The sequence below is a fragment of the Leopardus geoffroyi genome, chromosome C1 (assembly GCF_018350155.1).
Source record: "Leopardus geoffroyi isolate Oge1 chromosome C1, O.geoffroyi_Oge1_pat1.0, whole genome shotgun sequence".
Taxonomy (NCBI): domain Eukaryota; kingdom Metazoa; phylum Chordata; class Mammalia; order Carnivora; family Felidae; genus Leopardus; species Leopardus geoffroyi.
In genome coordinates, this window is record NC_059328.1 from 201,366,400 (window position 1) to 201,393,941 (window position 27,542).

The following is a 27,542-nucleotide window of genomic DNA, read 5'->3' on the forward strand; positions in this document are numbered from 1 at the left end:
GCTGCGGGGGAGGAGGAAGAAGCGGAGGAGGCGGCTCCCGCGCTCGCAGGGCCGTGCCACCTGCCCGCTCGCTCGCCGCCGTCGCGCTCACCACCGCCAACATGCTGCCGAGACTGGGCGGCCCCGCGCTGCCGCTGCTCCTGCCGCCCTCGCTGCTGCTGCTGCTGCCGCTGCTGCTGGGCGCCGGCGGCGGCCGCGGGGTGCGCGCCGAGGTGCTGTTCCGCTGCCCGCCCTGCACGCCCGAGCGCCTGGCCGCCTGCGGGCCCCCGCCGGCCGCGCCGCCCGCCGCCGCCGCCTCCGCCGCAGCGTCCGGGGTGGCCGGCGACGCCCGCGCGCCCTGCGCCGAGCTGGTCCGTGAACCGGGCTGCGGCTGCTGCTCCGTGTGCGCCCGGCTGGAGGGCGAGGCGTGCGGCGTCTACACCCCGCGCTGCGCCCAGGGGCTGCGCTGCTATCCCCACCCGGGCTCCGAGCTGCCCCTGCAGGCGCTGGTCCTGGGCGAGGGCACTTGCGAAAAGCGCCGGGACGCCGAGTACGGCGCCAGCCCCGAGCAGGTTGCAGGTAACGCGGGGCTGGGACAGCTAGTTCGGAGAAACTTGGAGGGCAGCGGAGCTCTGGGGGCGGCCGTGCCGCTGGGGACAGGCGTGGGGCCCGGGGCTCCGCGACCGCTTGAGCGGCGAGAGAGAGGAGTCCTCGACCCGCAGTGGGGCGGCTGCTGGGAGGGGGACCCGAAAGTCCGGCCCGGGGAGGGGAGCTGGAGTCAGAGCGTGCGGGAGAGCCCTGGCTGCTTACTGATTTGGTCGGGATATACGGGCAGCGGAAAGGCATCTCCGGTTACCCTAGTCTTCCCCGGCTGGAACGTACCTTGACTTCTATTTTGGAGGGGGGATTTGCCGTGGTGGGGGGGATGGTGTTGGTCAGACCCCGGGGAGTGAGAGCTTGAGGCTTATTTGGGGAGCACAGCTTGAGTCGGTGACCGCCGACCAGAGGTTCCTGGAAAGGTGCCGGTGGAGGACGCTGCTGGGGGGCGGAGGCTGGCGGGTGCCGGTGACTTCGGGGACGTCTGGGGAGAACGGGCGCTAGGAGGAGGCGGCGGCTCATCGAGGGACCCTTCCTTCTGCGATTGTAAGGTGGGAAGAAAGGACTTGCTGGACTTTGTGGGGTGGGGAGAAAGGAAAACGAGCGCTACTCGTGCATCTCGTTTAGGGGGAACAATGCAAGAGGGGCGCTTGGGAGGCTCAGCCCAGCGGTTCAGTCTGTGTAACTTAAGCCGGGTGGCGGGCTGCAGCCCCGGGTGAGCCTGGGACCGCCCTGCCGCTCACTGGAGCATCTGGGCCCCGGGGCGGACGGCAGGGGGATGCGGGGCGCTGGACGCAGGCCGTTCTTACCGCAGGGAGGTGTCACCCCCGTCCTAATCCGCGGGATTCTTCCTGTCCGGTAGAACGGGGCGGGGGAGGGGGGGGGCTGGGAGCCTTTGTAAGGGATCCTCATTCCCCAACCCCCCCCCAAACCGGGCTGTCAGAATCTCACTTTTGTTTTTGTTTTCCGTTCGCTTTTAAAATTACAAAAACCTCCCGCCCCCGTGGCCTGGAGGAAACTGTAATTACTTTCTTTCTTCTTGGACACCGTTGGGAAAGGTGTCCATTGCCCGCTGCTGTTTAAAAATTAAGCGAGTCTGACCAAGTTCCTCAAGCTTTTTAGAAAAAGAAAGAAGAGAATAAGTGAACACGTTCTTGCCTGTAAGCTTCTGCGGGCCTAGTACAACTTTCCCCACCCCCCTCCCCAAGACCCCCGGCCCCCCTACTCTTCCTCCAACCAGCTATTGTGTTTCCCCTGTTCTCCTTGAGAATGAAATTGGGGGTCAGAGTTGAAATATTTCTTCTATTGCTCTGGCTCATTTTGACCTTGAGTGCAGAGCAAGTTAGGGCTTCCTCCCAGGGAGCCAGAAGAACCACTGAGTCCTTTCTTCTGCCTCTGCTTTCTTCCCTCCCCAGCGTGTCTCGCCTCCAAGTTAACCCTTCTCTCCTGCTTCTCTTAGAAAGTAATAAAAGGAAAAGTCTTGGTCCTGCCTTCCTCCTCCATTGCCCCCCCTTCGCCCCCCCCCCCCCCCCACCAGGGAGGTGCTGTGCTTTCTGAGCTGAACTCTGACCAACTAAACATCTTCCTCAGCGGGATGAACTTTTCCAAAGGCCTCCAAGTTCATAGACTCGCTTGGATTTTGACCATCTTAACACAGTGCGTGGTACAGGTCCTTCCTGACCATCGTAGAATTGTTTTTTCATTCTTCATCCTTCTCGCTGGCAGCCCGAAAACCGGCTCTCCTGCTTCCAAGCCCCAGAACAGATGCAGGAGATTCTCTCCATTCACTCCTCCCTAGAGTCCCAGAGGGGGGAGTTGTCAGGGGAGCCCAGGGACAATGGGGTGAGTTCATGGGAAGAATGTCACTCTGGATTTTCTGCCTGGTTATGGGACTCCTTTCCGCCAGCTAGCCTCAGCTGCCTCCTCAGCCTTCTCCTCCCAGTGCCCAGACAGACGCCTTCCGCATTTTTCTCTTGTGTTCCAGACTGGGAAGAGGGGACACCAGGTTGGGGGCGGGGGTGGGAGCTAGATGTAGAAGCCCAATGGGCACCCTGGAAAGGAGTGACCCAGAGCAGGGTGCTCAGGGGTCAGTAGGGCTGGGGGAAAGGGGGCACGGTGGGGAGAAGCCTGGGCTGACAGGGATGCAGGGAAGACAGGGGCAAGTTTGGAGGCTTCTGTGCAGGAGAGGGTCTTGGGCTGGGGCAGGGTTGCGGCCCTGCTTGGAGAGCGCCGGGGTCCGGGTTGGGTGCAGGGGCAGACACTGGCCCAGAGGGGACCATAGCGCTGAGTGCTGCTGCCTCCCCCTCTCCCTCTCCCATCCCCTTTTCTCCCCTCTCTGAAGAACCGGCTCTCTCCCATCCCAGCCTGCATTCCTCTTTGAGCAGGTTGCTTTTGAGAATTTTAAACACACCCTCTTATTTTGAGGCAGAAAACCCCAGCAGTTCCGGCTTTGCTGTTAGCTCTTTTGTCTTTGTTCCCAGGACTCAGGGGCCGTGTTGCTGACTTCCTGGGGACGGCTGGGATGCAGGGGGCGGGGGTGGGCACATCTGCGGGTGCTGAGCCTGCGTCCCTTGGGGGCGAGGGGTCGGGACTGGTTGGTTCAGAGCCACTCAGAAGTGAGACTGAGGGTTGGAGTAGGTGAGCCTGGAAGAAAAATGGGGGGGGGGGGCTGAGATGTGGTGAGGTCTGGATCTTAACAGCGCGTGGGTGTGTTAGCTGGTGGAGTGGGCAGAAGTGCCTAGAAATGTTGGGGTAAGAAGAGGAAGTGGGCTGGGGCCCGGCCGGGCCCTTTCAGAATTCTGGGCCGGCGGGGCGACTGGCTTCATCAGCATCTCCCCTGCCTCCTTCCCCGCCGGGTACAATGCCTGGGATTATGCCGAGGGGCGGAGCCGCCCAAGTGGCCGTCTGGCCCGCTGCACATATAAAGGTGCTATAGAAATGTGCAGTCATTCAAAGTCCCGGGGCAGGCAGGCCGGCAGGCGGGCGGGTCTGAGGAGGCTTTTGCATCTGCAGTTGCTGGGGGAGCGGGAGGAGGAGGGGGGGGGGCAGAGGCGAGCCCTGATTTACAGTGGTTCCGTGCAGCTTCAAAAAAGGGGAGAAAAGCAATGGGGCTTCTGGCTCAAAGCGCTGTTTTGCATCTTGTCTTGCATAAATTTGCATACTGAGTTCAAAGTCGTAAAATAGACTTGGGGAATGAGTGGGACCCACTGTCACCGATTGCTAACACCACTACCTTCCGCCACCCTCCCCCCTTCTGGACAGAACACCCAGAACTAACTCTGCTAAGCTGCTCTGAGTCACCACTGGAAGGAGGAGATGGGGGGGGGGGGTTGAGGGCTACTGCTCCTGGGTCTCTGGGAGGGAGCTGTGTAGTTCCTGGGCCACAGGACCCAGCAGGGTGTGGCTGGGTGCCCTCTGGCCTTGGAGGCAGGTCTGGTCTGGAGGGTGTGGCTCTGACAGGTCCGGAACCCGCTAGGCAGGCAGTGTTTGGCCAGCTGCCTCCTCCGGCCATTGTGCATGGAGGGCTGGAATTTGAGTAAGTCATAGAATCTGGGTTTTTGCCTGCAGTCTCCTTACTCACCTTCCACTTATGTCCAGATTGTTCACTGAGATAGTTCCCTTTGTGTGGTAGCCATGAGCCCATCCATTCCTTTGACAGAGGTATTTGAAGAAGCTTCGAGAAAAAAAAAATCGTACACAAGGTCAAAGGATCTTAGGAAAACAAAATCCAGGGCCAGGAATCTCTGAACTAGAAGAGGTGGTGGAGAGAAGAACCTAACTGTTCGTGACCGCCGCAGGGGTCTATCCGTGCACCGGTTCTTGGTCAAGTCAGACTGTTGAGTTTCCTGGTAGGCAGAGGGAAGAGGGAAGCTTAGGTGGTTTTCACCGTTAGCTTACCTTAGCATTGAGCTTTAAAATGAAAATTTCAGGCAAATCATTCCTTTGGGTTAGGGAACGACATGGAAGTTAGTCCTAGAAAAATAACTGCGTGTTATTCGAGAGCAGGTGCACATTCAGTCACCACTGTCCAACATTTGAGGGCTTAATTTGAGAGACTCACTGTACTGTGGCCCATTTATCAGGTCAGAATATAGTTGGGTCTCAGGTTAGCTATTCCCTGCCGTAGAAAATTGGATGTGCAATTGCTAAATTTTGGTACTGGGAAGTTTCGAAAGTCCTTGGGTCCAATGAAAAGCAGAACAGGAGGACAGTACCTGGCCGGGGTGGGTGGGGGCATGCACAGCAGGGGGTGCTGAAGGGAATGAAGATGAGCAGAAAATACACAGGCTGTGCCCACATTTGGTTTTGTCGTTGACCCTCCTCATACCCTACAACAGGGTACCAACAACAACGAGAGGATTGGTTATTATTATTGTTGAAGAGCCTCCATGACCAGAGGCTACATTTAGTTTCAGTCTGTCCCTTCCTAGTGTTCCCAGTGCTCCTTTCCTCCCCTGCTTTCTCCATTCTGCCTTCTTGACCACCCCCCCACCCCCACCCCCACCCCAGCATTGGTCTCCCACGCATCTCCCACTGTGGTTAGGTCTTGAACACCTGGCTGGATGCTAAGTAGGTGGGAAGGGCTCCAGAAAATGGCATGGAAAATCTATCGCCCCCAGCCTTCCACGGGAGTCCAGGTAGATGGAGACCAGGGAGGTGATTGGGGGTTGGAATGCTGGCAACCAGTCTAATCCTGAAATGATGGTGGTTGGAAGCCGCGCAGGGGCCAGGCTGTGTGGGTGGGGAAGTGGCCATGTTCCCTAAGCGGGTTTGCGCTAAGGCTGCTCCCGCTGACACCGAGGCACAGAGGAGCGAGATTATGCTTTTTAGTCGCCAGGGGAGCTGGTGTTCTGCTTGGCAGATGTTCTAGGCCTCTCTAGTACTTCTTGTGGTCTCTGGCCAGCATTTTGCTGAGGTGGCAGGCAGCTGCCAGGGGTTCAGCCACCTTCCCATCTGCGCTCATCCTTTTATGAACTGATTTCTTCGCCTGCTTTGTCTCCTGACTTACAAGATCCTTGTGAAGGAGAGGGGGAGGCTTTTTACCCCCATTTCACAGGTGTGGACTCTGAGGCTTGTCAACGGATGCCTTAGCAGTAAGTAATGAGACGAGAGGCTGACCTTTCCTCTGTACCCCTCTGCCCCCATGGCCAAGTAAGGGATGGGGCTGTCGGCAGGAAAAGCCTTTGACCCTGTCAGCCAGGAAGTTTGTTCCTGGACACCTGCCGTGTGCAGCTGATGCACGGGCAAGGTTCCTTACTGCCAGGTTCGGTCGTGTGCATTCCCTCAAGTCGACTGAGAGACCCAAGTCCTGGGGACTTCAGAGGGGGAAGTGGCCATTGTGCGGCAGGCAGGAGAGACCAAAGGGTCCCAGGGTGGGGCAAGAAGAGCTGGTGGGCAGCAGATGATGCTGGAAGCAGCCTGGCCTCTGCCGTCAGGATGACCGGGTTCCATTGCAGCCCCGTCTTGGAGATCTTGATTGCTGATGCCCAAAGGCCTTCCTCAAATACCGGTTTCCCTGTTGGTGAAATGGGGGTGATTGTATCTCTTCATGGGGTGCGTGTGGGGCTGGCAAGTATCTGGCACATAGTAGGTTCTCACACACATTAGCTGCCTTAATGTCCGCAAGCTGCGTCTCCTCTCTGACGCTTAGTTCGGGGGCCTTTAGAACGGAGGCCAAACTGGCTGTGCCAGGCAGGCCACTCGTCTCCCTGCAGGCTTTACCATGGCCTTGAGTGGCCTCATCTTGGTGTGAAGTTGTTCCAGTTCAAAGCCCAGTTTGCAGCCACATACGTGTCACCCAAGGCAAGAGTTTCCTTATCTGTAAACCAAATATAGATAGTACCACTCCGTGGGGTGGTGCTTGCATGCGTGTGTATATGTGTGTGTGTGTGTGTGTGTGTGCTTAGGTGTGTAAAGCTAGATAATAAGACAAAGCCGAGCACTTTGGCGGTGTGTGTGTGTGTGTGTGTGTGTGTGTGTGTGTGTATGTGTGTGTAATGCCTCTGTTGGGAGTGGAGAGACTGAGGGGACAGAAGTGGCTCTGGAGTTTGGACCCTGGGTACTTGTGCTGGTTTGCTGCTCATAAGCAGGTGACAGGGCAGAGTTCTGCCTTCATCCAGCCAGCCAACCGTTAGGACCCAGCCCTCCAACTGCAGGTTCTCAGAGGACCAGAGAATCTCTGAGGCCACATTTCAGGGGTGGGACACAGCTTCGTCCATGGACAACCCTCTACAGGAAACCTGCTGGGATCCAGGCTTCAGAAGAATAGGGTCCAGGAGGAACCAGACCCGTCTCAGCCCGCTTAGTGCATAGGGCATGTGTGAGGGTGTATGCTCACTGAGTTGACAAAGCCAGCGAAGGGACTCCGTGGCCCTGGTTTCCTGCTCCAGGAAAATGGGCTTTCACATCTATCCTGGCTGAGCCTAGGGTGCCAGAAAGTTGAACGTGATCCTGGCAAAGAAACTGGACGTTCTATCCAAAAAGTGACGTTTCCTTACTACGCTGTCTCCAGAGTTGACCTCACCCCCGAGTCGGGGAGTGGCGCCTCATTTTGAAGGGGTTGATGGGTTCTCGACAGGAACGCTGGGCGGGGGAGTGTTTTCTGGGCCCTGTGATTCTTCCTAATGTCTCATTCCATCTGTGGTCCCAGAGAGCCCTCCGAGTGACCGCCTGTCTGGGCAAAACGATACAGTGACTCTGTTCTTGAGCATTCTGGTAGAGGGGAGGCCCCAGGAAGCAGAGAACGGGGGTTGCCTGAGTCATCAGGGGTCAGCATATGCTTATGGTGGTGACAAAGCACAGGATCTGCCACTGGGAATCCGAGGTGGCCAGTTCCTTGGACTCTGGGGCCTTTGTGATTGTGGGGAGGGGGGCACCAGGAGGAAAAGCCCACTGGACAGCTGGGGTAGTACATTCAGAGAAGCTTGTTGGCTTTCAGGTTCCAGGGTAACTGCCCCCACCCTCACCCCACCTCCACAATGAGTAGAGTGTCTGGGCTATAGATTTTTTTTTTTTCTCTCCTGGAAAATGGACCATCCCCTGTGCCCCTCCCCCTGCTCGGCCACTCCTGCCCTTTAACAAAGCCAGGGAGGATCTGCTCTGGCTCAGCTCCTGGGTGTCAGTCAGGACGCAGAGGGAGACCTTCCTCAGACAGCCACCTCCCCCGGAAAGAAATACAGAGTCGACTGTAGTCAGGAATTGTTTCTTTCCTCCCCCCGCCGCCTTTTTTTAAGCAGGGGGAGGGGGCACTTGGCAGCCTGTGGGGCCCCTTCTGGCCGCCAGCCCCGCATCTCTTCCTGGCTGTTGGGAGGTAGCAGGAGCGGAGATTGGGGAGAAGGGGCAGGGGCTGGCCGGCCTCCAGCTGCGGGGCAGGAGAATTGGCCCCCAGGCTCCAGTTCAGCCGGCCGGCGCGGAGCCAGGCCTGGGGTTTCTAATTAGCGGATGGGTATAGGTGTGTCAGCCTGTGTTTCATTCAAGGAGCTGAGTTCTGGGAGGCAGGAAGCCAGGAGGGGCGCAGAGCCCAGGAAGGCCTCAGCAAGCTGGGGAGGTGGGACTGGGGGAGACTCAGCGTACTCAACCCCTGCGAAGTCAAGGAGGTGGGAGGCTTCCAGCTGGAGGGATCGGAGCTGGATTGCAGAGTGCAGTCAAAGGGTCTACCCCAAAGGGTAAATGACAAAATGACGGTAATCAAAATTGCTTTTTCTCTAGACAGGGGCCACTTTCACCAAAGCGCCAGTAGGGTATTTTTTGTTTTGTGTTTTCCAGCTCTGTTTTAGCCTCAGGATTCTCCCCACTTGACAGATGAAGAAATCAAGGCTACGTTCAGGTTCCAGTGGCGAGGCGAGCACAGACCAGAATGGAGTCTGGGTCTCCAGATTCTCATTCCGGGGCTCCATTCCATCAGACTCACGCATGCAAAGAAGCAGCGAATTATATATTGCTGCTCGGAAAAGCTCCTTTTCCCTGGGAGGCAGTAATTAAGGCATAACTTCTCAAAAACGTTCCTTTATGCAACTCCCCAGGAAGTTTCTTTCAGGTCTATTGTCTTGGCTTCTGGATGGGGGTGCCAAGTTGCCCCTGGATGGTGAACTTGCTTTCTAAAGTGCCCGAGGCCAAGATAAAATGAAAATGGCGGTTCCCTTGGGCCCTGACTCTGCAGCTGCCTGATAACCCTGGGTAGTTTCTGTAGCAACAGTGGCAGGAGGTGTGTTGGGAGGGATAAAAGGGGGGTGGGGGTGGGGTGGGTGTATGGATCAGAAGGCTTTTGAGGTTGGGTGGGGCTGGCTGGTATCTGACTGATGACTTCCCTCCCTGGGAAGATGAGGGTCCCATGGAGGTGCAGAAGGGATGAGGTGGTGGGGGACAGAAAGCCTTCAATGGCGTCTTTCCGGAGGTGATGCCGATGGCCAGATTAGATGCCATTCTGGTTGGGTAAGAGCTATAAAGCTGAACAACTCGGATTTGGTTTTGGCTTTGCCATTGTCTACATGACTTTGTGCAATTGGCCTCAAACACCATGGTTTTGTTTTTTTTTTGGGGGGGGGGTCAAGGTGAGTGTGGATAAGAAATTATCAACCTCATGTGATTGCTTGACGATAAAACAAAGTTATGTACATAAGCCACTTAGCACAGAAACTCAGATAATCGGGTGAAGTCATACAGGTTCTGACCGCCCCCCGCCCCTCCATCCTTAACCTCCTTCCTTCTTCCTCTAATCTCAACACCCAGAAAAGAGGAGAAGGCAAATGCCTCTTTTTCCATGTCCTCTGATGGGCCAAGTTTATTAAGAAGAGGCACTTAAGAATCCATTTCACAGGCATGGCTTCTTCCACGGGGTGTAGCTTACCTGGACAGCTGCCCTTTGCTTTGGAAAGTCCAGAATGGGGTTAGTGGCGGAGGGTTTTCCACTGGACAGTCGTGGCCTTTGATGCCACTGTCATTCACTACGGCTCTACCAGTGGTGGAGGGCCCAGCCCATTTATGTCCCAGAGGTGAGGGTTCCCATTTGAACCCATTTGCTTGTCTCTGGTTCAGCTTGCTGCCTCTAAAAGGAGCATAAGCAAGGAAGACCCCTGATGCGATGCAGTATTCTATCAGACACAATTAGTGAACTTTTAGTTGAAGAGAAAGAAAAGCATGGTGACCTATTTAAAGACACTTATTTATATTCAGGACACTTCTTGTGCTGGTTTGAGAGTGTGGCAGGCAATCCTGGACATCCTTACAGGTTTTTAGTTTCTGTTTGCACCCTCTGGGTTCAATTTGTCAGGCCTACAGTCTCTGGGAACAGTCTTATGGGGATGGACAAGAGGTAGGCCCAAGGGGAGGGTGGGAGGAGAGAGGTGGGTAGAACCCAGTCTTTATCACTCTGGGAGCTACTCTGTGGGGAACTGAGCTCTTTGGAACTGAGCACAGGCACAGTTGTTTGTATATGGGTCCCCTGGGAGGGAAGCGTCTTTTCTCTCCCATCTCGTGCTTCCATTTAATGATTTCTTTTCTTTTCTTTCTTTTTTTTTTTTTTTTTTTTTTAACTCCTGACCGTCCTTGCTGCTTCGGGGCCTGGATGGTGAGGGAGAGGCCAGGAAAGTGAGGAGAAGTAATACAACATGATATTCTAGGCCAGGACTCCAGGTGGGATGGTTAGCTTTCCTGAGGTTTAAATGTTTGTTTGTTTGTTTGTTTATTTATTTGTTTGTTTATATTATTTATTTAGAGGGAGAGAGAGAGAGAGAGAGAGAGAGAGAATCCCCAGCAGGCTCTGCACTGTCAGTGCAGAGCCCAACGTGGGGCTCGATCCCACGAACTGTGAGATCATGACCTGAACCAAAATCAAGTCGGAGGCTTAACCGTCTGAGCCACCCAGGTGGCCCCTTTTGTTTCTACTTTTCTTTAAAGCACTATGGAAGTGAAGTCCAAGTTTGTGTCTTCAAGAAGCTCTGTCCTTTGGAGGAGGAGGGCAAAGCATGGAGCGACGGCTTTTAGCCAGTGCGCTCTGGCACATTTTTTGTGTATGGTTAGGGAGGCGGGAGGGAAGTTCACTCAAATTCCAAGAGTGCCTTGCCCAGGGTTGCCCTTCATAGTCTCAGTCAAGCGGCCTTTGGACATTTTGGAAGCCATATTGTCCATCCTCCCTCCTCCTTGAAAGGCTTTCCCTAAACCATGCGGTTTTTCCCATCTGCAGTTTGTTACCTGTTTTAGTCCTTCCTGTGAAACTCTTGAGTGGCTTCTACCCTGGCTCTCTCCTGTTTCAGTTTAAAGCTGCTATCTCTCTGGGCCTCGAGGAACAGGTGCGTCCCTTCCACTGGGCATGACTGGCCCTTGGGCACCTCCCCCACTGCACACCTCCAGTGCCCTGTGGGCTGTACTAGGATATGCTCGTCCCTTGGCTTTCCGTTCTCAGGCCTGCACCGTCTTGATGCCTTTGTCGTCCCCTCCTTGACCCTATGACTGTCTTCCACTCTCTTTGGGTCTTTCCTCTGACTCATTTCCCACTTTTTTTTTTCTTTTTTCTTTTTTTAACGTTTATTCATATTTGAGAGACAGAGAGAGACAGAGTGTGAGCAGGGGGAGGGGAGAGAGAGAGGGAGACACAGAATCCGAAGCAGGCACCAGGCTCCAAGCTGTCAGCACAGAGCCCGACGTGGAGCTCGAACTCATGAACTGCGAGATCATGACCTGAGCTGAAGTTGGATGCTCAACCGACTGAGCCACTCAGGCGCCCCTCATTTCCCTTTTCTTCATGCCACGGAGACCTGGCCAGGAGCCCCTGGTGATAGGTGGCCATGGTGACACTACTCTGGCCTCAGAGTGCCAGGGCAGTTGTCCAAGTCACTGATGTTCGGTCCTCTTCCAGCCAGTGGGCTTTCAGAGGCACCCCAAGTTACAAATACCCCTCTTGACAAGGACCTGGAAGAGTGAATGCAGTGAAGGAAGGGACTTTTTCTTTTTAAAGTTTATTTATTTATTTTGAGAGAGAGAGCAGGAGGGGGGCAGAGAGAGAGAGAGAGAGAGAGAGAGAGAGAGAATCCCAGCTCGGGGCTCAAACTCATGAACCATGAGATCATGACCTGAGCCAAAATCAAGAGCTGGAGGAGGCCTGAAGAGGCCTGAGCCACCCAGGCACCCCATGAGGGATGGGACTTTTTTTTAATGTTTATTTTTGAGGTACAGAGCGTGAGCCTATGTACGCAAGTGGGAGAGGAGCAGAGAGAGAGGGAGGCAGAGAATCCAAAGCAGGCTCCATGCTGTCCTCGCAAAGCCCAGTGCAGGGCTCGAACTCACAAACCGTGAGATCATGACCTGAGCCTAGTCGGTTGCTCAACCGACCGAGCTCCCCAACTGCCCTAGGAAGTGACTTTTAAAAGGAAAATGGTTGTGGAGTGCCTGGCTGGCTTGGTCGGTGGAGTGGGTGACTCTTGATCTTGGGGTTGTGGGTTTGAGCCCCACATTGCATGTAGAGATTACTGATTACTTAAACATAAAATCTTAAAATGGTAACACTGCAGCCAATAATAAGAATAACGCAGTAACTCCAGTCTACCACCCAGAATTGGGAGCGGTTGATATTTTGTCATTTTTGCTTTATGTCTCTTTAAAAATCTTTTCCTGATGGCCTTCCCCACCAGCCTCTTGTTGCCATCCCTTGTCCCCAGAGGCAGCCACCGGCATGCATTACTTAGTGTTTCTTTTCCTCGGCTAAACAAATTTGCTAATGGATAGCCAGCATCTGGATTTGTTCTCTGAAGATAAGTTAAATGTGCCCAAGAGGTGTTCTTCTGCCACTTTTTTGCTCTGTCAATATTAGGTTTTTGAGATCGGTTCATGTTGGGTAGATCTCTGAGCGATCACGGGTCAGAGTGATTCTTGCCAGCTGTTGGGTATTATTCCATTGTTATTACCCTGCCGATTTTATTCATCCATTCTCCTGTTTGGATCGCATTGCCGATGGCGTTTTTTGCAACCACAGATGATGCTGTAATGAACATTGCTGCCCGTGTGCCCACCGCACGCATATCTGAGAGATGTCGAATCACTGGGTCAGGCTCATTCTTCCCGTTCCCATAGTCCCCGGTCCAAGTTTGCACCAGAGTACACCGTCTGCTCCCATGGGCTTTCGGCAGACAGGTCACCTTGCTGGGTTGTTGGATGACTTCAGTTGAACCGGAGGAGAAATGTTTGGGACCCACGGAAAGGAGTGAAAGCTGAGAGTGCTGTTTGCCATCTTGATATCAGTTTCTCTGGCTCTTCAAGGACAGCCTGGCTCACTGAATCCCAGAGGACCTTGGCTGAATTTGAGCATGTTTTTGTTTTCTCAAACGTTCTGCCTCAGCGCTGACCCTCCCCAGGTCTTTGCCATTCCAGGAATGACCCTGGTGTTTATAAAGCAGCCCATTAGGGAGTGCGTAGGCAGGGAAGTTCTGTAGAGGCCGTGCTATTTCTGCAGCGGCGTGAGGGCATGCTCTAGAAATCTCCATGATGCCTGGCCAAGAAGGACCCCCTGTGTGCACCCAGGCATGCGTGTGTGTCTGTTTCTGAACCCGTGAGTCTAGGGGCGGAAAGAGCTCACGGGGCTGTGTCTTCGCAGAGCGTGTCTGTGAAGTCATATCTTTTGAAAAGAGGAGGCCTCTTTCCCATCACTAGGAAGTTCTTCAGGAATCTGAGGCCAGAGAGAGAGAAGCACAAAGGAAGGGGGCCTTGGAAATGCCAGAGCTTGAAGGAGGTTGTTAAAAATACAGAGTCCCCGACCCTTGCCCAGGCTTGCTAGTTCACAGACAGGTGAAGTCTAGGACCATTTTTAGCAAGCTCTTCGGATGATTTCTCTTTTTCTTTCTTTCTTTTTTTTTTTTAATGGGAAATTTCTTTATATTTTACTTTTTTATAGTTTTTTTTAACTTGTTTTATTTTTAATTTTTTTAAATTTACATCCAAATTAGTTAGCATATAGTGCAACAATGATTTCAGGAGTAGATTCCTTAATGCCCTTTATCCATTTAGCCCATCCCCCCCTCCCACAACCCCTCCAGCAGCCCTCAGTTTGTTCTCCATATTTAAGAGTCTCTTATGTTTTGTCCCCTCCCTGTTTTTATATTATTTTTGCTTTCCTTCCCTTATGTTCATCTGTTTTGTATCTTAAATTCCACATATGAGCGATATATTTGTCTTTCTATGACTGACTTGTTTCACTTAGCACAGTACCCTCTGGTTCCATCCACGTTGTTGCAAATGGCAAGATTTCATTCTTTTTGATTGCTGAGTAATACTCCATTGTATATATAAACCACCTCTTCTTTATCCATTCATCCATCGATGGATATTTTGGCTCTTTCCATACTTTGGCTATTGTCGACAGTGCTGCTATAAACATGGGGGTGCATGTGTCCCTTCGAAAGAGCACACCTGTATCCCGTGGATAAATGCCTAGTAGTGCAATTGCTGGGTCATGGGGTAGTTCTATTTTTAGTTTTTTGAGGAACCTCCATACTGTTTTCCAGAGTGGCTGCACCAGCTTGCATTGCCATCTTCAGATGGTTTCTGACAAACACCCATGACTGGGAGCCATTCCCGTAACCTAACTCCCTGAATTTGTAAATGAACACACTGAACCCTGCACATCTTGACCATAGAAGGTTTTTTTTTTTTAAAGTAATGAACATCCAATGTGGGGCTCAAACTCTGACCCAGAGATCAAGAGCCCCATGTTCTACCGACTGAGCCAGCCAGGTTTCCCATATATTGAAGCCTACACATCTTTTAAAAAATATTTTTTAATACTTATTTTTGAGAGAAAGAGAGAGAGAGGCAGAGAGAGAGGGAGACACAGAATCTGAAGTGGGCTTCAGGCTCCAAGCTCTGAGCTGTCAGCACAGAGCCCAACGTGGCGCTCGAACTCACGAGCCATGAGACCATGACCTGAGCCGAAGTCAGGCACCTAACTGACTGAGCCACCCGGGTGTCCCTTGAAGCCTACACATCTTAAACACCCTGTCGAGCATCATTCAGAGTCCCAGGCATGATGGTAGCAGGGGAGCAGAACCTTGGACACCACCCCCTACCCCCGGTTTTCACACCAGCACTTCTCTTCCTACTATGGCCAAAGCTTTGAACCCAAGAGCTGTTGTTCCAAAGGGAATCCAGAAAGTTTAGGGTGGTTTGGCAAGCAGTGGGCGCTCTGCCCTGCTTTCGTACACTGTCACCAGTAGCAGGCGACTCCTTCCCTGTGTGAGCGTGGGTACCGGCCATTCCCCTCCCCAGAGCTCATGAGCTCAGCAACACTTGGCTGGGCGATAAGCCTGAGGCAGTTGCGGGTGCAGGGAGATGGTCCCCAGCTGAGAAGGGCCAGGTCCTGCACTTGTGTGCCATAACCTGGATGACCTGTGGATCTAGAACATCCGAAGAGTCTGCTCGGAGCTGTTTCCTACCACAAGGGAGTTCCTTTTGTTCTAAAGCCGTGCCGAGGAGCTACCGGTCTGTTGCCAAAGGGGTTTCTCCCAGAAGGTGGTAGTGTCTGAGACCTCAGATTTGCTTTGCAGGCAGCCATGCGGGGAGCAGGGCCTTAGAGGGTGGGGAGAGAATGGGAAGGGAGTTTGGAAGGAAGCTGGGTGTCAGCAGGAGGTAGATGGGCTGACCAGGAGAACATCATTCGCGAAGCTGGAATGTGCCCTGCACGCAGCAGCTGTCCATGCACACACGGCTGCCGCCTGCTGCCTCTGACCTTTAGGCAAGAGGGTGGAGGGAAACACATAAACAGTGTCACTTACCCAGAGAGACAAAGGACCTCAGCTGAAAAATAACAAGCTCCCCTTTCTTCTGTACCCATTGTTAACTTCTGCCTCCCTCCCCACCTCCCAGCATGGCCTGGATTATCCACCCCAGCCTTGGTGGCCTGCATTATTACACATAGTGGCCACAATCAGCCATCCAAAGGGACCGGCTTCAAATTCTCTGAAACAAAAGCTGTTTCCCCTGTATGTTGGTGAATTTGCCTGTGAGCCCTGTCTGCCCTGTGCACGCAAGGCAGTTATGAGCCACCTCCCCTCCCTCCTTCCATGCCGTCTTCTCTCCCTCCCTCTCTCCTTCCCTTGCTCCCTCCGTTTTCTTCCTTCCCGTAGATTCTGTAAAGTTAAAGTGATTTAGGCAAATCCACACTCGCCCAAGGACTTCCATCAAATGGTGGACAACTATGCTGTTTAGCGACATACAGAATTCATATAATCAACAAAATCAGGCTTTAGAAGAAACACGCAAATAGTATTTTAGAACTTTCTTGTAACTCATTTTCCCCCCATGTGTGTGGCCATTCTACAGATCAGCTATCACCCACCCTTCCCCTCTGCCTAGCAAATACATCTTTCATTTACCCGTTAGATCATCTGCACATTTCTTCTGGAGCTTGCTTCTCCCATGTTGGGCAAATACTAACAACGCTGTATCCAGTTTAAGTAGCGGTCATCCTGTATCCGGTAGCAACCTTCACTTTAGTAGGATTATTATTTGCATTTGTCACTCTTGAGGAGTTGGAGCTCAGAGAGGTTAGAGGGTTTGGCTACAGTCATGGGTGAATCATAAACAGCAAAGCCAGGCCTGGCATTCAGGTCTCTTGACTCCTGCAATTCTTTGCCCATTTGAGCTTGTTAGTGAATTGTCCTCTGTCCTGGATGTTCATGGAGAAGCTGTCCAGGAGGAAAGAGGAAGATGGTAAGTTAGTGTTCATTCTTTTGCCCAACACGTGTCAAGATTAAGTGCATTTGGGGAGAGACCAACAAAGGGAGCCATGTGAGGTCTGTGCCCAGCTAGAATGGAACCAGGAAAGCAGCCCATGTCACCCCGGCCCATTACTCAGAATCCAGTCTTACAGGGCCTGGAATGCTATCACCTGTTTGAAGGAGGTGAATCCACTGGAGGGAATGATAGATAGATTTAGGGTCAGATTGGAGCTTCCCTGCGGTGTTCCCAGCTCTTAGATTTCCAAATAGTCAGGAGGTAGACTAAAGAGAAGGTTGGAAAATGGCTAGGTTTTCTTCAGGGTGGGGGAAAGACAAGAAAAAGGAGAGCTTAATCTGTTGTGAAGATGTGGTGTATTTTTGGGGAAATTCCCTTTTCTCACCAGGCCTGCGTTAAGGACAGAGCCTCATATTCTAAGCAAGAGGGAGTAGGGGGTTGCTTTTGGATCTGGGGGGCCTATTTTCTTGAATGCTTTAAGGTCTTCCATAGATCAGGAATCACCAACTGTCCTTTGGAGCACTGAGGTCAGAGCATCGCGCTAGGGGAAGATGGGGTTTCATGAGAGTAAGGATCTGATCCGTCGGACCCAAGGGTCCATGACCTTCATGGAGTAAGGTCATCAGTGCTACAATCCAGCGAGATTACACTGGGGGAAAAAAGTCTAGGCCAGAATTAAAATTTAAAACGAGGGTCTTAATGCGTAGTCTAGAATGCAGAATGCAGGTGTAAGTAAAGCCCTATCTTCTGGAATGTCTGCTTCCGGCTGCCCTCCTGGGCCACTCAGTAAGGCTGGGTCAGAGAACAGCGTGGGGACCCCACGCCAATTGTGAAGCGTCTCTGATGATGGCACGGAGGTGGTGTGTGCTCCTGTAGACCACATGGTAGTCCAGCTGGGCCTCGAGTTTGCTGTCTGTAAAATGGGGCAGCTCGTCCGTTGCCTCTCATTCTACTTGCCTTTCTCCTCTCCAGCCCCCCTCCAGGTGCATGAGGTCGAGCGGTGTGGCAGTCCACTACGCGGGATGGGAGTTCTCACGCTTCAGGTCCTCCGGTGTCTCCCCCACTTTGGAAGAGCTTTCCTTTCCATATATAATGGGTGAATTCCCTGTTTCGGTGTTGAACCATTGCCCGGGATGCTATGTAGAGAGTGGCTAATCCTTAGGGGAAAGTCTCCGGGAGCCTCTGAGCCTGAAGCCTTTTCCAGTTATGTGATCTGGGCTGCTAAGAACCATTTCTTAGACTGACCTTTGCACTGCAGCCCACGGAGCTGCATACATAAGTGGTTGCATAATAAATATTATTCTGAACCTCACTCTCAGGCCGAAAAAAAAAAAATGCAGCCTAGTATTTTTGTTCCGAGGGCAGATTCCATCTCTAGCTGGAGTTCTACATCTGGAATGTTCTCCTGCGGATTGCTTCTGTCACCTATAAGAGAACATATGGGAAGAACTGGGTAATAACGTGACGATGCTCTTGTCCTACTGAGCGTAGGGGATGCCACGTGAGCACTTCCCCGAGCTGGGGGGGGGGGGGGGGGGCGGGAAATGGGAGCAGCTGAGAGCTGACTCCGTGTACTCCTGCTGTGTCCCTGGCACTGCGTGTATGTGCAGCTTCTGGAATCTGGCTGCCCGCTGGAGGCAGGTGCTGTTTGTCCGCGGTTTACAGATGAGCCTTGCAGCCACAGAGAGCTTAAGTAACTTGTCTGGGGCTGCACAGCTAAGTGGTAGATGTGGAATTCAGTCCGGCGATTAGACTTTGGAGCCTGAATTCTTGAACCTCCTTGGCTGGGAATGTAACCGCCAAGGAATCGAGGCTTTCCTCAGCCTACAGTCTTTTCTGAGCCCCACTCCGTCAGCTCTCTGATCTCCTTCCCTGGGCTTCCATTTCAAGGTGTGGAGTGTCAGCATGTGCGTCAGCAAATCGGACCCGGACCCGTGGATTTCTTCATCTTATTGGCATGTTCGTTGGCAGCATTGAGATCAATAACGGAATGGGACAAAACATAGCCTTGAATCCAAGTGGCCTCTGTGAGGGTGGACAAACTGACCTTGACTCTAGAGAGATCGGGGCTGTCTCAGGACAGGAAGCCGAGTCCGTCCTTGGAGAAGACTGTCCAGTCGGCCCCCATCTTCTGGGACCTGGTGCAGGGCTGTGTTAGGGACTCTGTGGACCCTGGACGCCTTTGTGTTTGTGGCTTTTCCTCTGTGAGAAAAAGTTCCAAAATCATATTTGGTAACTGCGTCTAATAACTGAAAGTATTGTATATATTTTTTTTTTTTTTAATTTTTTTTTCAATGTTTATCCATTTTGGGGACAGAGAGAGACAGAGCATGAACGGGGGAGGGGCAGAGAGAGAGGGAGACACAGAATCGGAAACAGGCTCCAGGCTCCGAGCCATCAGCCCAGAGCCCGACGCGGGGCTCGAACTCACCGACCGCGAGATCGTGACCTGGCTGAAGTCGGACGCTTAACCGACTGCGCCACCCAGGCGCCCCGAAAGTATTGTATATTAAGACCTTTTTTTTTTTTTTAATGTAAAAGCTTATTTTTCCTTTTGATTTTATTTTATTTATTTATTTTTTTCAACGTTTATTTATTTTTGGGACAGAGAGAGACAGAGCATGAACGGGGGAGGGGCAGAGAGAGAGGGAGACACAGAATCGGAAACAGGCTCCAGGCTCTGAGCCATCAGCCCAGAGCCTGACGCGGGGCTCGAACTCACGGACCGCGAGATCGTGACCTGGCTGAAGTCGGACGCTTAACCGACTGCGCCACCCAGGCGCCCCTCCTTTTGATTTTAAAGTGGATACATTTCGCAGGCCCCTGGATGCCTGTGCGTGTTGCACCTAATGACGGGCCAGCCGTGCCTAGAGCCGGTAGGCCTGATGCGTACTTACCTATACGCCTCTCTTTCATCCAGCCTGTTTCTTTCTTTCTCTTTCTTTTTCTTTAAGTGAGACTGGTAACTTTTTTTTTTTTTTAAGTTTATTTATCTATTTTTGAGAGAGAGAGAGAGAAAATAAGCTGGGGAGGGACAGAGAGAAAGAGGAGAGAGGGAGACACAGAATCCGAAGCAGGCTCCAGGCTCTGAGCTGTCAGCGCAGAGCCCCTTGTGGGGCTCGAACCCATGAACCGTGAGATCATGACTTGAGCCGAAGTTGGACGCTTAACCGACTGAGCCCCCCAGGCGCCCCCATCTAACATGTTTCCAGAGTTTGTTGTGAGCAGTAAAGGTGGGCTGACCTCTGGGACTCAGCCAGGGGATGCTGCTTTGGCCCCTCTCAGTGGTCTGAGGGCTGGGAGAGCTCAGGGAAGGGGGACCAGCAGCCTGGGAGTCCTCTGGATGCCTAGGGAAGACCCCCCCTCTGCCGGAAGGGGGACTAGTGGGCCAGAAGTGTGTTGGAGATGGGAGAGTGGTGGATGGTCTTAGCTGAGGGAGGGGAATGTGGTAGAACTCAGATCGACCTTACGTGGGGCCTGGGGTCATCGGTGCTGGGCTGGGCAACTTCCAGGCCTCTGGATAAAGCCTAACTTCCGAACGGCGGTTTTCAGTGGGGGGCGCTTTCGCCCCCCGGGGCCTTTTGGCAATTTGTGGAGGTATCTTTGCCATCTGGTAGGGAGGGGCCCAGGAGGCTGCTTGGCATCCTGTAATGCACAGAACAGCTCCCCAGTGAATCCTCTGGTCCCAGTGTCGGGGGTGCCGGGTCGGGAATCAGGGTCGGTGATGAAAATTTGGGGTGGGTTGATGGGTCCACTCATACACGACGGGACAGGACTCCCACCCAGCTCGATGGTCAACGCTTCAAATAGCTCTTCCCCTGCAGGTGGTGTTGGGGCTTCTGGAACAGGATTTAATCTGTGGTCAGTTTACTTAGGGTAACACCCAGGCTACCCAGACATTAATCCCATCCCCTTTTGGATGTCTCAAGGTCATCGTCATTAGTCAAGACAACTCTTGTTTTGGGCTACAGAATGTGGAAGTCCTCAGGGGTCATCGATGGGTATGGAGTTGTTAGCTCTGCACTAAATATCCCCAAAGTTCTTACGTTTGGTTTTTTTTAGCGTCGTCTTTTCTCCCTGCCATTTGATGCTTCTTGCCACTTTCTTTTTTCTTTCTCCTTTTTTCTTTCTCCTTTTAATTTTGTTGATTTTATTCTGTGGTGGCCTTGGGAACCAGACATCCAGAAACCGGGCTTGCTGGAGCCGTGCTGCTGTGAACCGTCCGTGTTCTTCCTGTGCCGAATGTCCCCGCGCCTTGTGAGGAAAGCGCTCGAATTTGACCACGCATGGATACAGTGACAGATGTTCTGATGTTCGGGGGCTTCTGTTCCTCTGCTTCCTGGTCCTTGGGTTCCGCATTGCCGAGATAACAGATGACTGAGGCCATCTTCATCACTGTCAGAGTAATAACTATCACAAGCGGGGCCTGGGTTTCTGTGTTCCAGGCCTTATCTTAACTGCTTGGCCTCTAACATGCTCTCAACAGTCTTGTGAGGCGGGAGCTGTTAGGATCCGACAATTGAGTTAAGAAAACGGAGGTGCAGAGAGGTTATATGTGCAGGAGAAATACAGCTGGCATAAAAAGTGGGGGAGCTGGGATTCGACCCTACCAAGTAGTGCTCCCTAGTCTGGAGATAATGTGCAGGGTTTCTGAAGGAAACCGCTGTAGCTGGTGGGGACACCTGGCCCAGGTGGCAGGTGCCTGGTCTCCTGGAGCCTTCTGGAGCACACTCCGTGAAAGCAGGTGCCAGTTGCCCATGGCACTCATGAGTGTCCCCATCCCTTAGTTGGCAAGTGAGAGTGAATGCCACAGCTTTCGCACAGGGCAGGGTCTGCTCTTTCTACCGTGAACACTGGTCAGGACAGGGGCCATCTGAGCCCGCCACGCTGAATTCTGAGAGGACAACCAGGTTCTAAGGGCCTCACCTGAAACTCTTGGGTAGAACTATTTTAGGAGCCATGCAGTCATGTTATCAGGGCTGTAAGTTTTTGAAGGCACGAAAAAGGGGAAGAAAAAATGGGCCAAATTGGTTTAGAAACATCCTCTCCACATCTGTAGGTCTTGTTGGGACCTGAAGGGGGACCACTCAGGGGGACATGGTCTGAGACCCTGTTTGCTCTGCCTTGTGTGCAAGGGGCTGTTTGAGTCCCAGCCGTCCTAGGGCCCTTGGGGATTTGGCCCCCTTGTTAGGACTCTTCCGTACCGTCCTGTTCCTCTGGCCTGGCCGTTGGGTGTATACACCTGAGCCAGCGTGAGACTGGGGTTGCCAGGGGCTGTTCTCAGGGCTCCCTCCACCCTGAGCTATGCACTTAGTAGGAGCCTTTCCCTGTTGTTGACTGGTGGTTGAAGAAAGTTGAAAGAGACTTAACATGCTCCTTGGACAAGCATCTGGGTGAGGCTACGTGTCTTGTGATAAGCCAAAACTACAGAGCTGGACGGGTTCCTGTGCCTGGGGCTGGCGGTGGCGTGTGTGGACAGACATGGGAACAGTCCAGGGCCGCCGGGGCCGTGCTGGAGCGGTCGTGGGACTGAGTCATGGGGGCAGGTGAGAAGGGGGCCATTGGGCAAATGAAGAGTAGCAGCAGGGGTGATGGAAACCGTGGGTTCTGGTGGTGATTCTCCACCTTCTCCCTTGCCAGACATGGCATGTGCCCTTTTAGGTCATGGATGATGAAGATCTTTTTTTTTTTTTTTTAATTTTTTTTTTTTCAACGTTTATTCATTTTTGGGACAGAGAGAGACAGAGCATGAACGGGGGAGGGGCAGAGAGAGAGGGAGATGCAGAATCGGAAACAGGCTCCAGGCTCTGAGCCATCAGCCCAGAGCCTGATGCGGGGCTCGAACCCACGGACCGCGAGATCGTGACCTGGCTGAAGTCGGACGCCTAACCGACTGCGCCACCCAGGCGCCCCGAAGATCTTAAACTGCAGGTTATGGCCGGTGAATCTGGGAGGTCTTTCTAGAGGAGAATGATGGATCCAGAAGGACTCAATCCCATTCCATGGTGAAAGCCTTGCAGACACGTTCATCCTTCCGTGCTCCTTTGCTGTGCCTTGGATGGAGGCAGAACCGGCCAGGCCTCCCAGGCATTTTGCTGGGGTCGGACGGCCTGCGTTCAGATCCCGGATTTGTGGTCTTGGTCTTTCTCGTGCGCCTTGACATGTCTGTCTGCCAAGGTTGGGGTAATGCCCCCACCCCGCCCAAGAGTTGCTGCGAAACTGAAATTGACAGTCCATGTAAATTGCTTAGCTCAACTGCATGGATATCAGTCCTCTCCATCTCCAGGGGTTCAGACAGTTGCTGGGGGGGCCCACCGCTCTAGAAACAGCACCCTGAGCTGGTCTTCCCTTCCTCTCTCTGCAGACAACGGAGATGAGCACGCTGAGGGAGGTCTGGTTGAGAACCACGTGGACGGGACCGTGAACCTGTTGGGCGGTGGAGGCAGTGCTGGTAGGAAGCCCCTCAAGTCAGGCATGAAGGAGCTGGCCGTGTTCCGGGAGAAGGTCACCGAGCAGCACCGGCAGATGGGGAAGGGTGGCAAACATCACCTTGGCCTGGATGAGCCCAAGAAGCTGCGGCCACCACCTGGCAGGGTCAGAGGGGCCGGGTCTGGCTGGAGGGGCGGGAGGACACGTAAAAGGGGTCTCGCGGTGGGGGAGGGCACCCAGTACCATCCGTGTCCTGTGTTGCCGGAAGGCAAAGCACTTTCCTTTCTGGTTCTGCCACTAACATATTCAGTGACCTTCAGACTGATCACTGTCTCCTTTGGGGGCCTCAGTATTTCTGGCTGTGAAAGGGACTGGGCATATGGTTTCTTGAAGTCCCTTCCTTCTGAAACCTCCACACTTCTGCTTGGCAAGGAAGTGGATGCTAGAGATGGGGCTGGACCTCCTTAGACTTGCTCAGTCTCGCTGGGATATGCCCTTCCCTCTTCCCAGCTCAGCTCTGTTGTCTTGGGTCTTGGCCTGGTTGGGTTGATGGGAAGAAATGGGGGTTGGCCCACTGGGTTGGGGTAGAGATGCTCTAGAGACAGCCACTTGAATTCACGTTTTGCAAGTAGATCCCATTTTGATCCCTGAAAGCCACTGACCCAGAACGAGAGAGGGGTGAAAACTCCTATCCACGTGACTTTCTTCAGAGAGTGGAGTGGGGCACAATGACATATCCATGAGGTCGCTGTCGGAAGTCCCTGGTTCCACCAACTTGCTGGGTGGCCTTGGGGAAATCCCTTCCCTGTGCATGAACTTCTTTCTGAGGTTGCTCCCAGGACCGGTGTTTTGTGAGCTCAGTCTCACTCCGAGCTCCCTCTTTGCCCCTCTGTGTCTGTCTGTGCCCACAGACCCCCTGCCAGCAGGAATTGGACCAGGTCCTGGAGCGGATCTCCACCATGCACCTTCCAGATGAGCGGGGCCCCCTGGAGCACCTCTACTCCTTGCACATCCCCAACTGTGACAAGCATGGCCTGTATAACCTCAAACAGGTGAGAGAAGATCTCCTTGGCCTTGGGCCCCGGGTGTGCTTGTCCCTGCCCCACCCACCTGTCATCCTCTGAGGTCTGAATGCTGAGGGGGCGTGGGGATGCCAGCTGCCAGGCCTCTGCACCTCCAGATGGAGAGGCTGGGTCCACCTACCCAGCCACCTGCCATCAGCACTTGGGGTCCAGGTTGGGAGGGAGCCTCTGGGAAAAGAGATGTCGGGCTACCCTAATGCCTGTCAACTTATTATTGAGCATTAGAATCGCCTGGCAGTGACTCCTGGGCCTTACTATTCCAGAAAGTTGGGTGGGGACCAAAAACAATTTTTTTTTATGTTTATTCATTTTTAAGAGAGAGAGACAGAGACAGAGACAGAAACAGAGCATGAACAGGGGAGGGGCAGAGAGAGAGGGAGACAGAGAATCTGAAGCAGGCTCCAGGCTCTAAGTTGTCAGCACAGAGCCAGACGTAGGGCTTGAACCCCAAGAACCACAAGATCATGCCCTGAGTCAAAGTTGGGTGCTTAATTGACTGAGCCACCCAAGCGCGCCAAGGATTTGCATTTCTTCTTTTTTTTTTTTTTTTTTCCAACGTTTATTTATTTTTGGGACAGAGAGAGACAGAGCATGAATGGGGGAGGGGCAGAGAGAGAGAGGGAGACACAGAATCGGAAACAGGCTCCAGGCTCTGAGCCATCAGCCCAGAGCCTGACGCGGGGCTCGAACTCACGGACCGCGAGATCGTGACCTGGCTGAAGTCGGACGCTTAACCGACTGCGCCACCCAGGCGCCCCAAGGATTTGCATTTCTAATAAACTCTCAGGGATTGCTGACGATCCATGGGCTATACTTGCAGAATCACGGATTTAAACCATTGACAAGTAGCCTCTGCTGACCCCTAAGGGGTCTCACTCCCCCACTTTCCTCACAGCCCAGGCAGGCATCCTGCCCCCTCTAAATATCAGTGTAGTATTCAAAGCTATTTGTACACGTGCCCTCGAAATGTCAGCTGACTACTTCATTTGGAGATCAAAAGTGGAAATAGTGATCTCTTCTAATGAAAGACAGGCTGTGGCCGGTCCCTTACGGGTAACTAAAGGGGTTTTCAATGGTAATTAGTTTCTGGGTAAGAGCAGGGACCCTGGGACGGGAATGCCTGGGTTCTTATCTCAGCCACGCCTCTTACTAGCTGTGTGACGTTGGGCAAGTTACTTAACCTATCTGTGCTTCCTTCTGATCATCTGTAAAGTGGTGAAATAATGGCACCTAACTCACAAGGTGGCTGTGCTGGCTCGGTGTGAGGAGTGAGCGACTCCTGATCTGAGGGTCATGAGTGCGAGCCCCACGATGGGGGTAGAGATCACTTAAATAAATACGCTTTTAAAAAAAAGCGTTGTAAACTGTAAATGAGCAGTGCATACACTGTTCTCACGGTGCAAAGCACCTGCTAGGGGCCTGTGCTAGTGCTGACTTCTCCTGTCACGTGCTGTCTTCTCTTCACGCTATGACTGAACTCCAGTCCTCTGGGCCCCCACTGGATGGTCCCCCCTCCTGCCGGTGGGCACTGAGTCGTTTCGATGTGGGGCATCCCCCGCTAGCGTGGTCCCTGGGCCAGAGCACCAGCATCCCGCGGGAGCCAGACAGAGTCTTAGCCCTGCTCCGGGCCTCCTGAAGGGGAATCTGCATTTCAGGGAGGTCCCCTGGCACCCTTCACGGCCGAGAAGACCACCACGCGGCACCCTAGCTTGGGCGCCCCGTAGCTGCTCGGCAAACCTCGGGCTGAGGGAAGCAGGGAAAGCTGGTGGCCTCAGGCCTGTCCTCCGTACCCTTCTCTTCTCCCTCCTCAGTGCAAGATGTCTCTGAACGGGCAGCGTGGGGAGTGCTGGTGTGTGAACCCCAACACTGGGAAGCTGATCCAGGGAGCCCCCACCATCCGGGGGGACCCCGAGTGTCATCTCTTCTACAATGAGCAGCAGGAGGCTCGTGGGGTACATACCCAGCGGATGCAGTAAACCACAGCCAGCCGGTGCCTGGCACCCCCCGCTCCCGCCCCCTCTCCAAACACGGGCAGAGAGAGGAGAGCCTCGCGTGGTGGGCGGGGAGGGTTTTCCAGGAGTGTTGACACGTGTATTTATATTTGGAAAGAGACCAGCACCGAGCTCGGCACACCCCCGCCTTCCCCCTCCCCAGATGCCTGCACCACCCCCCCCCCCCCTTCTCCTGTCCCTGCTGGGGAGGAAGGGGCAGTTGCAGTGGTGGAGCTGGGGTGAAGATTTGGGGGGGGGGGGGGCAAAAAATTTTTATTTTTGAACCCCCGTGTCTCTTTTGCTTAAGATTAAAGGAAGGAAAAATAAAGTTGTGTGTCTTTTGCCTGAGTCTTTGGGGGGCTTCCCCGGGAAAGCGATCTGGCGCTGGCTGGCCTCGTCTGTCCAGCTCTGTCCCCGACTCCTGGGAGTAGGGGCTGGGAGTGAGTGGGACAGGCACAGCCTTGGCTGGGGCTGGGAATGAGAAGGATGGGTCAGGAGGCAGGGGAATCTCCTCCCTCAAGTGGCCTATGGAAACTTAAAGTCTTCAGTCCAGGTGGACCCTTCCAGTGCGGCCACAGGACTCTGGTGTCTCCCCTGGACTGCCAGCTCAGCCTCTGGCCCCCAAGCCGCCCCTGGGTGGGCAGTGAGGGAGGAGCGGTCGAGCGAGTGTCTTTTTCTCTCCCACGTTCAGTCTCACGTTCAGGTGGTGTTGCAGAGGGCGACAGAACAGGGAGACACTGGATCTGAGGCCCTCTGGCCCCTGAAGGAAGGACAGCTCCCTTCTGGGCAGGGGGAGATGACCCCCAGGTCCCCAAGGAAAGGGAGCGGGTTATTGTATGCCAGTGTGTTCAGCAAGGTGCTGCCTCTGGCAATTCAGGTGCTGTTCTCCAAGGGGCCCAAGTAACTCTTCGGCTTCCAGAACAGCATTGTTCACAAGACTACACGTGCACCCACGAGCACCTGTTTCTGAAGCAAAATTCTATGAGAGTTCTACCCACTGTTTTGGGGGCCCTGACCCCTGGCGAGTTGCAGGGGCCTCCGCACTTGGCAGTGGGCCACAGGGAAAGGAGTGCCCCCCCTCTCTCCCCTCCCTAGCACCGGGCACAGAGCCCCACCTTTCCTGGTAGTCCCTCTTTTGTGTCTGGAGTCGGACACTTTCCTGCCACGGGAGGTGAGGGAAGGTGGTTTTGTTCGACCATCTCCCTCCTTCCTTCTATCGACTCAGGAGAGGCAAAAAGGCACTTGGGGCCTTTAAGGGGGTGAGACTTGCTTCTCCCCTTAGAAGGAAACCAGGTCCCCCAAAGCAGATAAATCCTGGCCAGAGTGCTCTAGCTGCATCAGGCCAAGGCCAAGGCCTGCAGGCCGTTTGGTCACTTAGGCCATGTGCTCTACTGCTCCGAAACTGAGTTAATTCTGTCAATCCTCATGAATCTATCAACGAGGAACTATTAGGCCCACTCTACAGATGAAGAAAAAACCCACAGAGGTGTCCAACCTCCACGGCCCAGGCTGGGGCTCCAAATTCCAGAGTGCGGAGGCTGCTCCGCTCTGAGTTACGCTGCCCTCTCCGGGCAGAAGCAGGGCGGGGCTGCCTGGAGGGAGCCCAGGGCGCTCTTGGCAAAGGCTGGGTCTGTACCGTGTGGGCCAGCCATCCTGGTTTGGGGTCTGATTTTCCTTCATCCACGGGTGGGTGCTCTTGCCGCCCACCCCTCTGCTGCAGCTGCTGTCCTGGGACGGGGCAGCGGAT

The 27,542-nt window shown here is 53.7% G+C and overlaps 1 protein-coding gene across 1 annotated transcript; it reads left to right on the forward strand.

Annotated features, from left to right (window-relative positions):
* On the forward strand, positions 1-26,123 carry IGFBP2 (insulin like growth factor binding protein 2). The gene is made up of 4 exons (XM_045481183.1): positions 1-558; positions 22,658-22,887; positions 23,634-23,774; positions 25,616-26,123. Exons 1-4 carry the CDS (start codon positions 102-104, stop codon positions 25,778-25,780), a joined length of 993 nt encoding a protein of 330 aa, XP_045337139.1. The 5' UTR covers positions 1-101; the 3' UTR covers positions 25,781-26,123.
* Positions 26,124-27,542: the final 1,419 nt, after the last annotated feature.

Coding starts and splice junctions, on each gene's coding strand:
- IGFBP2 (XM_045481183.1), top strand. CDS start 102: ATGCTGCCGAGACTGGGCGGCCCCGCGCTGCCGCTGCTCCTGCCGCCC. Junction 22,888..23,633: donor TGCGGCCACCACCTGGCAGG/GTCAGAGGGGCC, acceptor CTGTGCCCACAG/ACCCCCTGCCAGCAGGAATT. Junction 23,775..25,615: donor GCCTGTATAACCTCAAACAG/GTGAGAGAAGAT, acceptor CTCCCTCCTCAG/TGCAAGATGTCTCTGAACGG.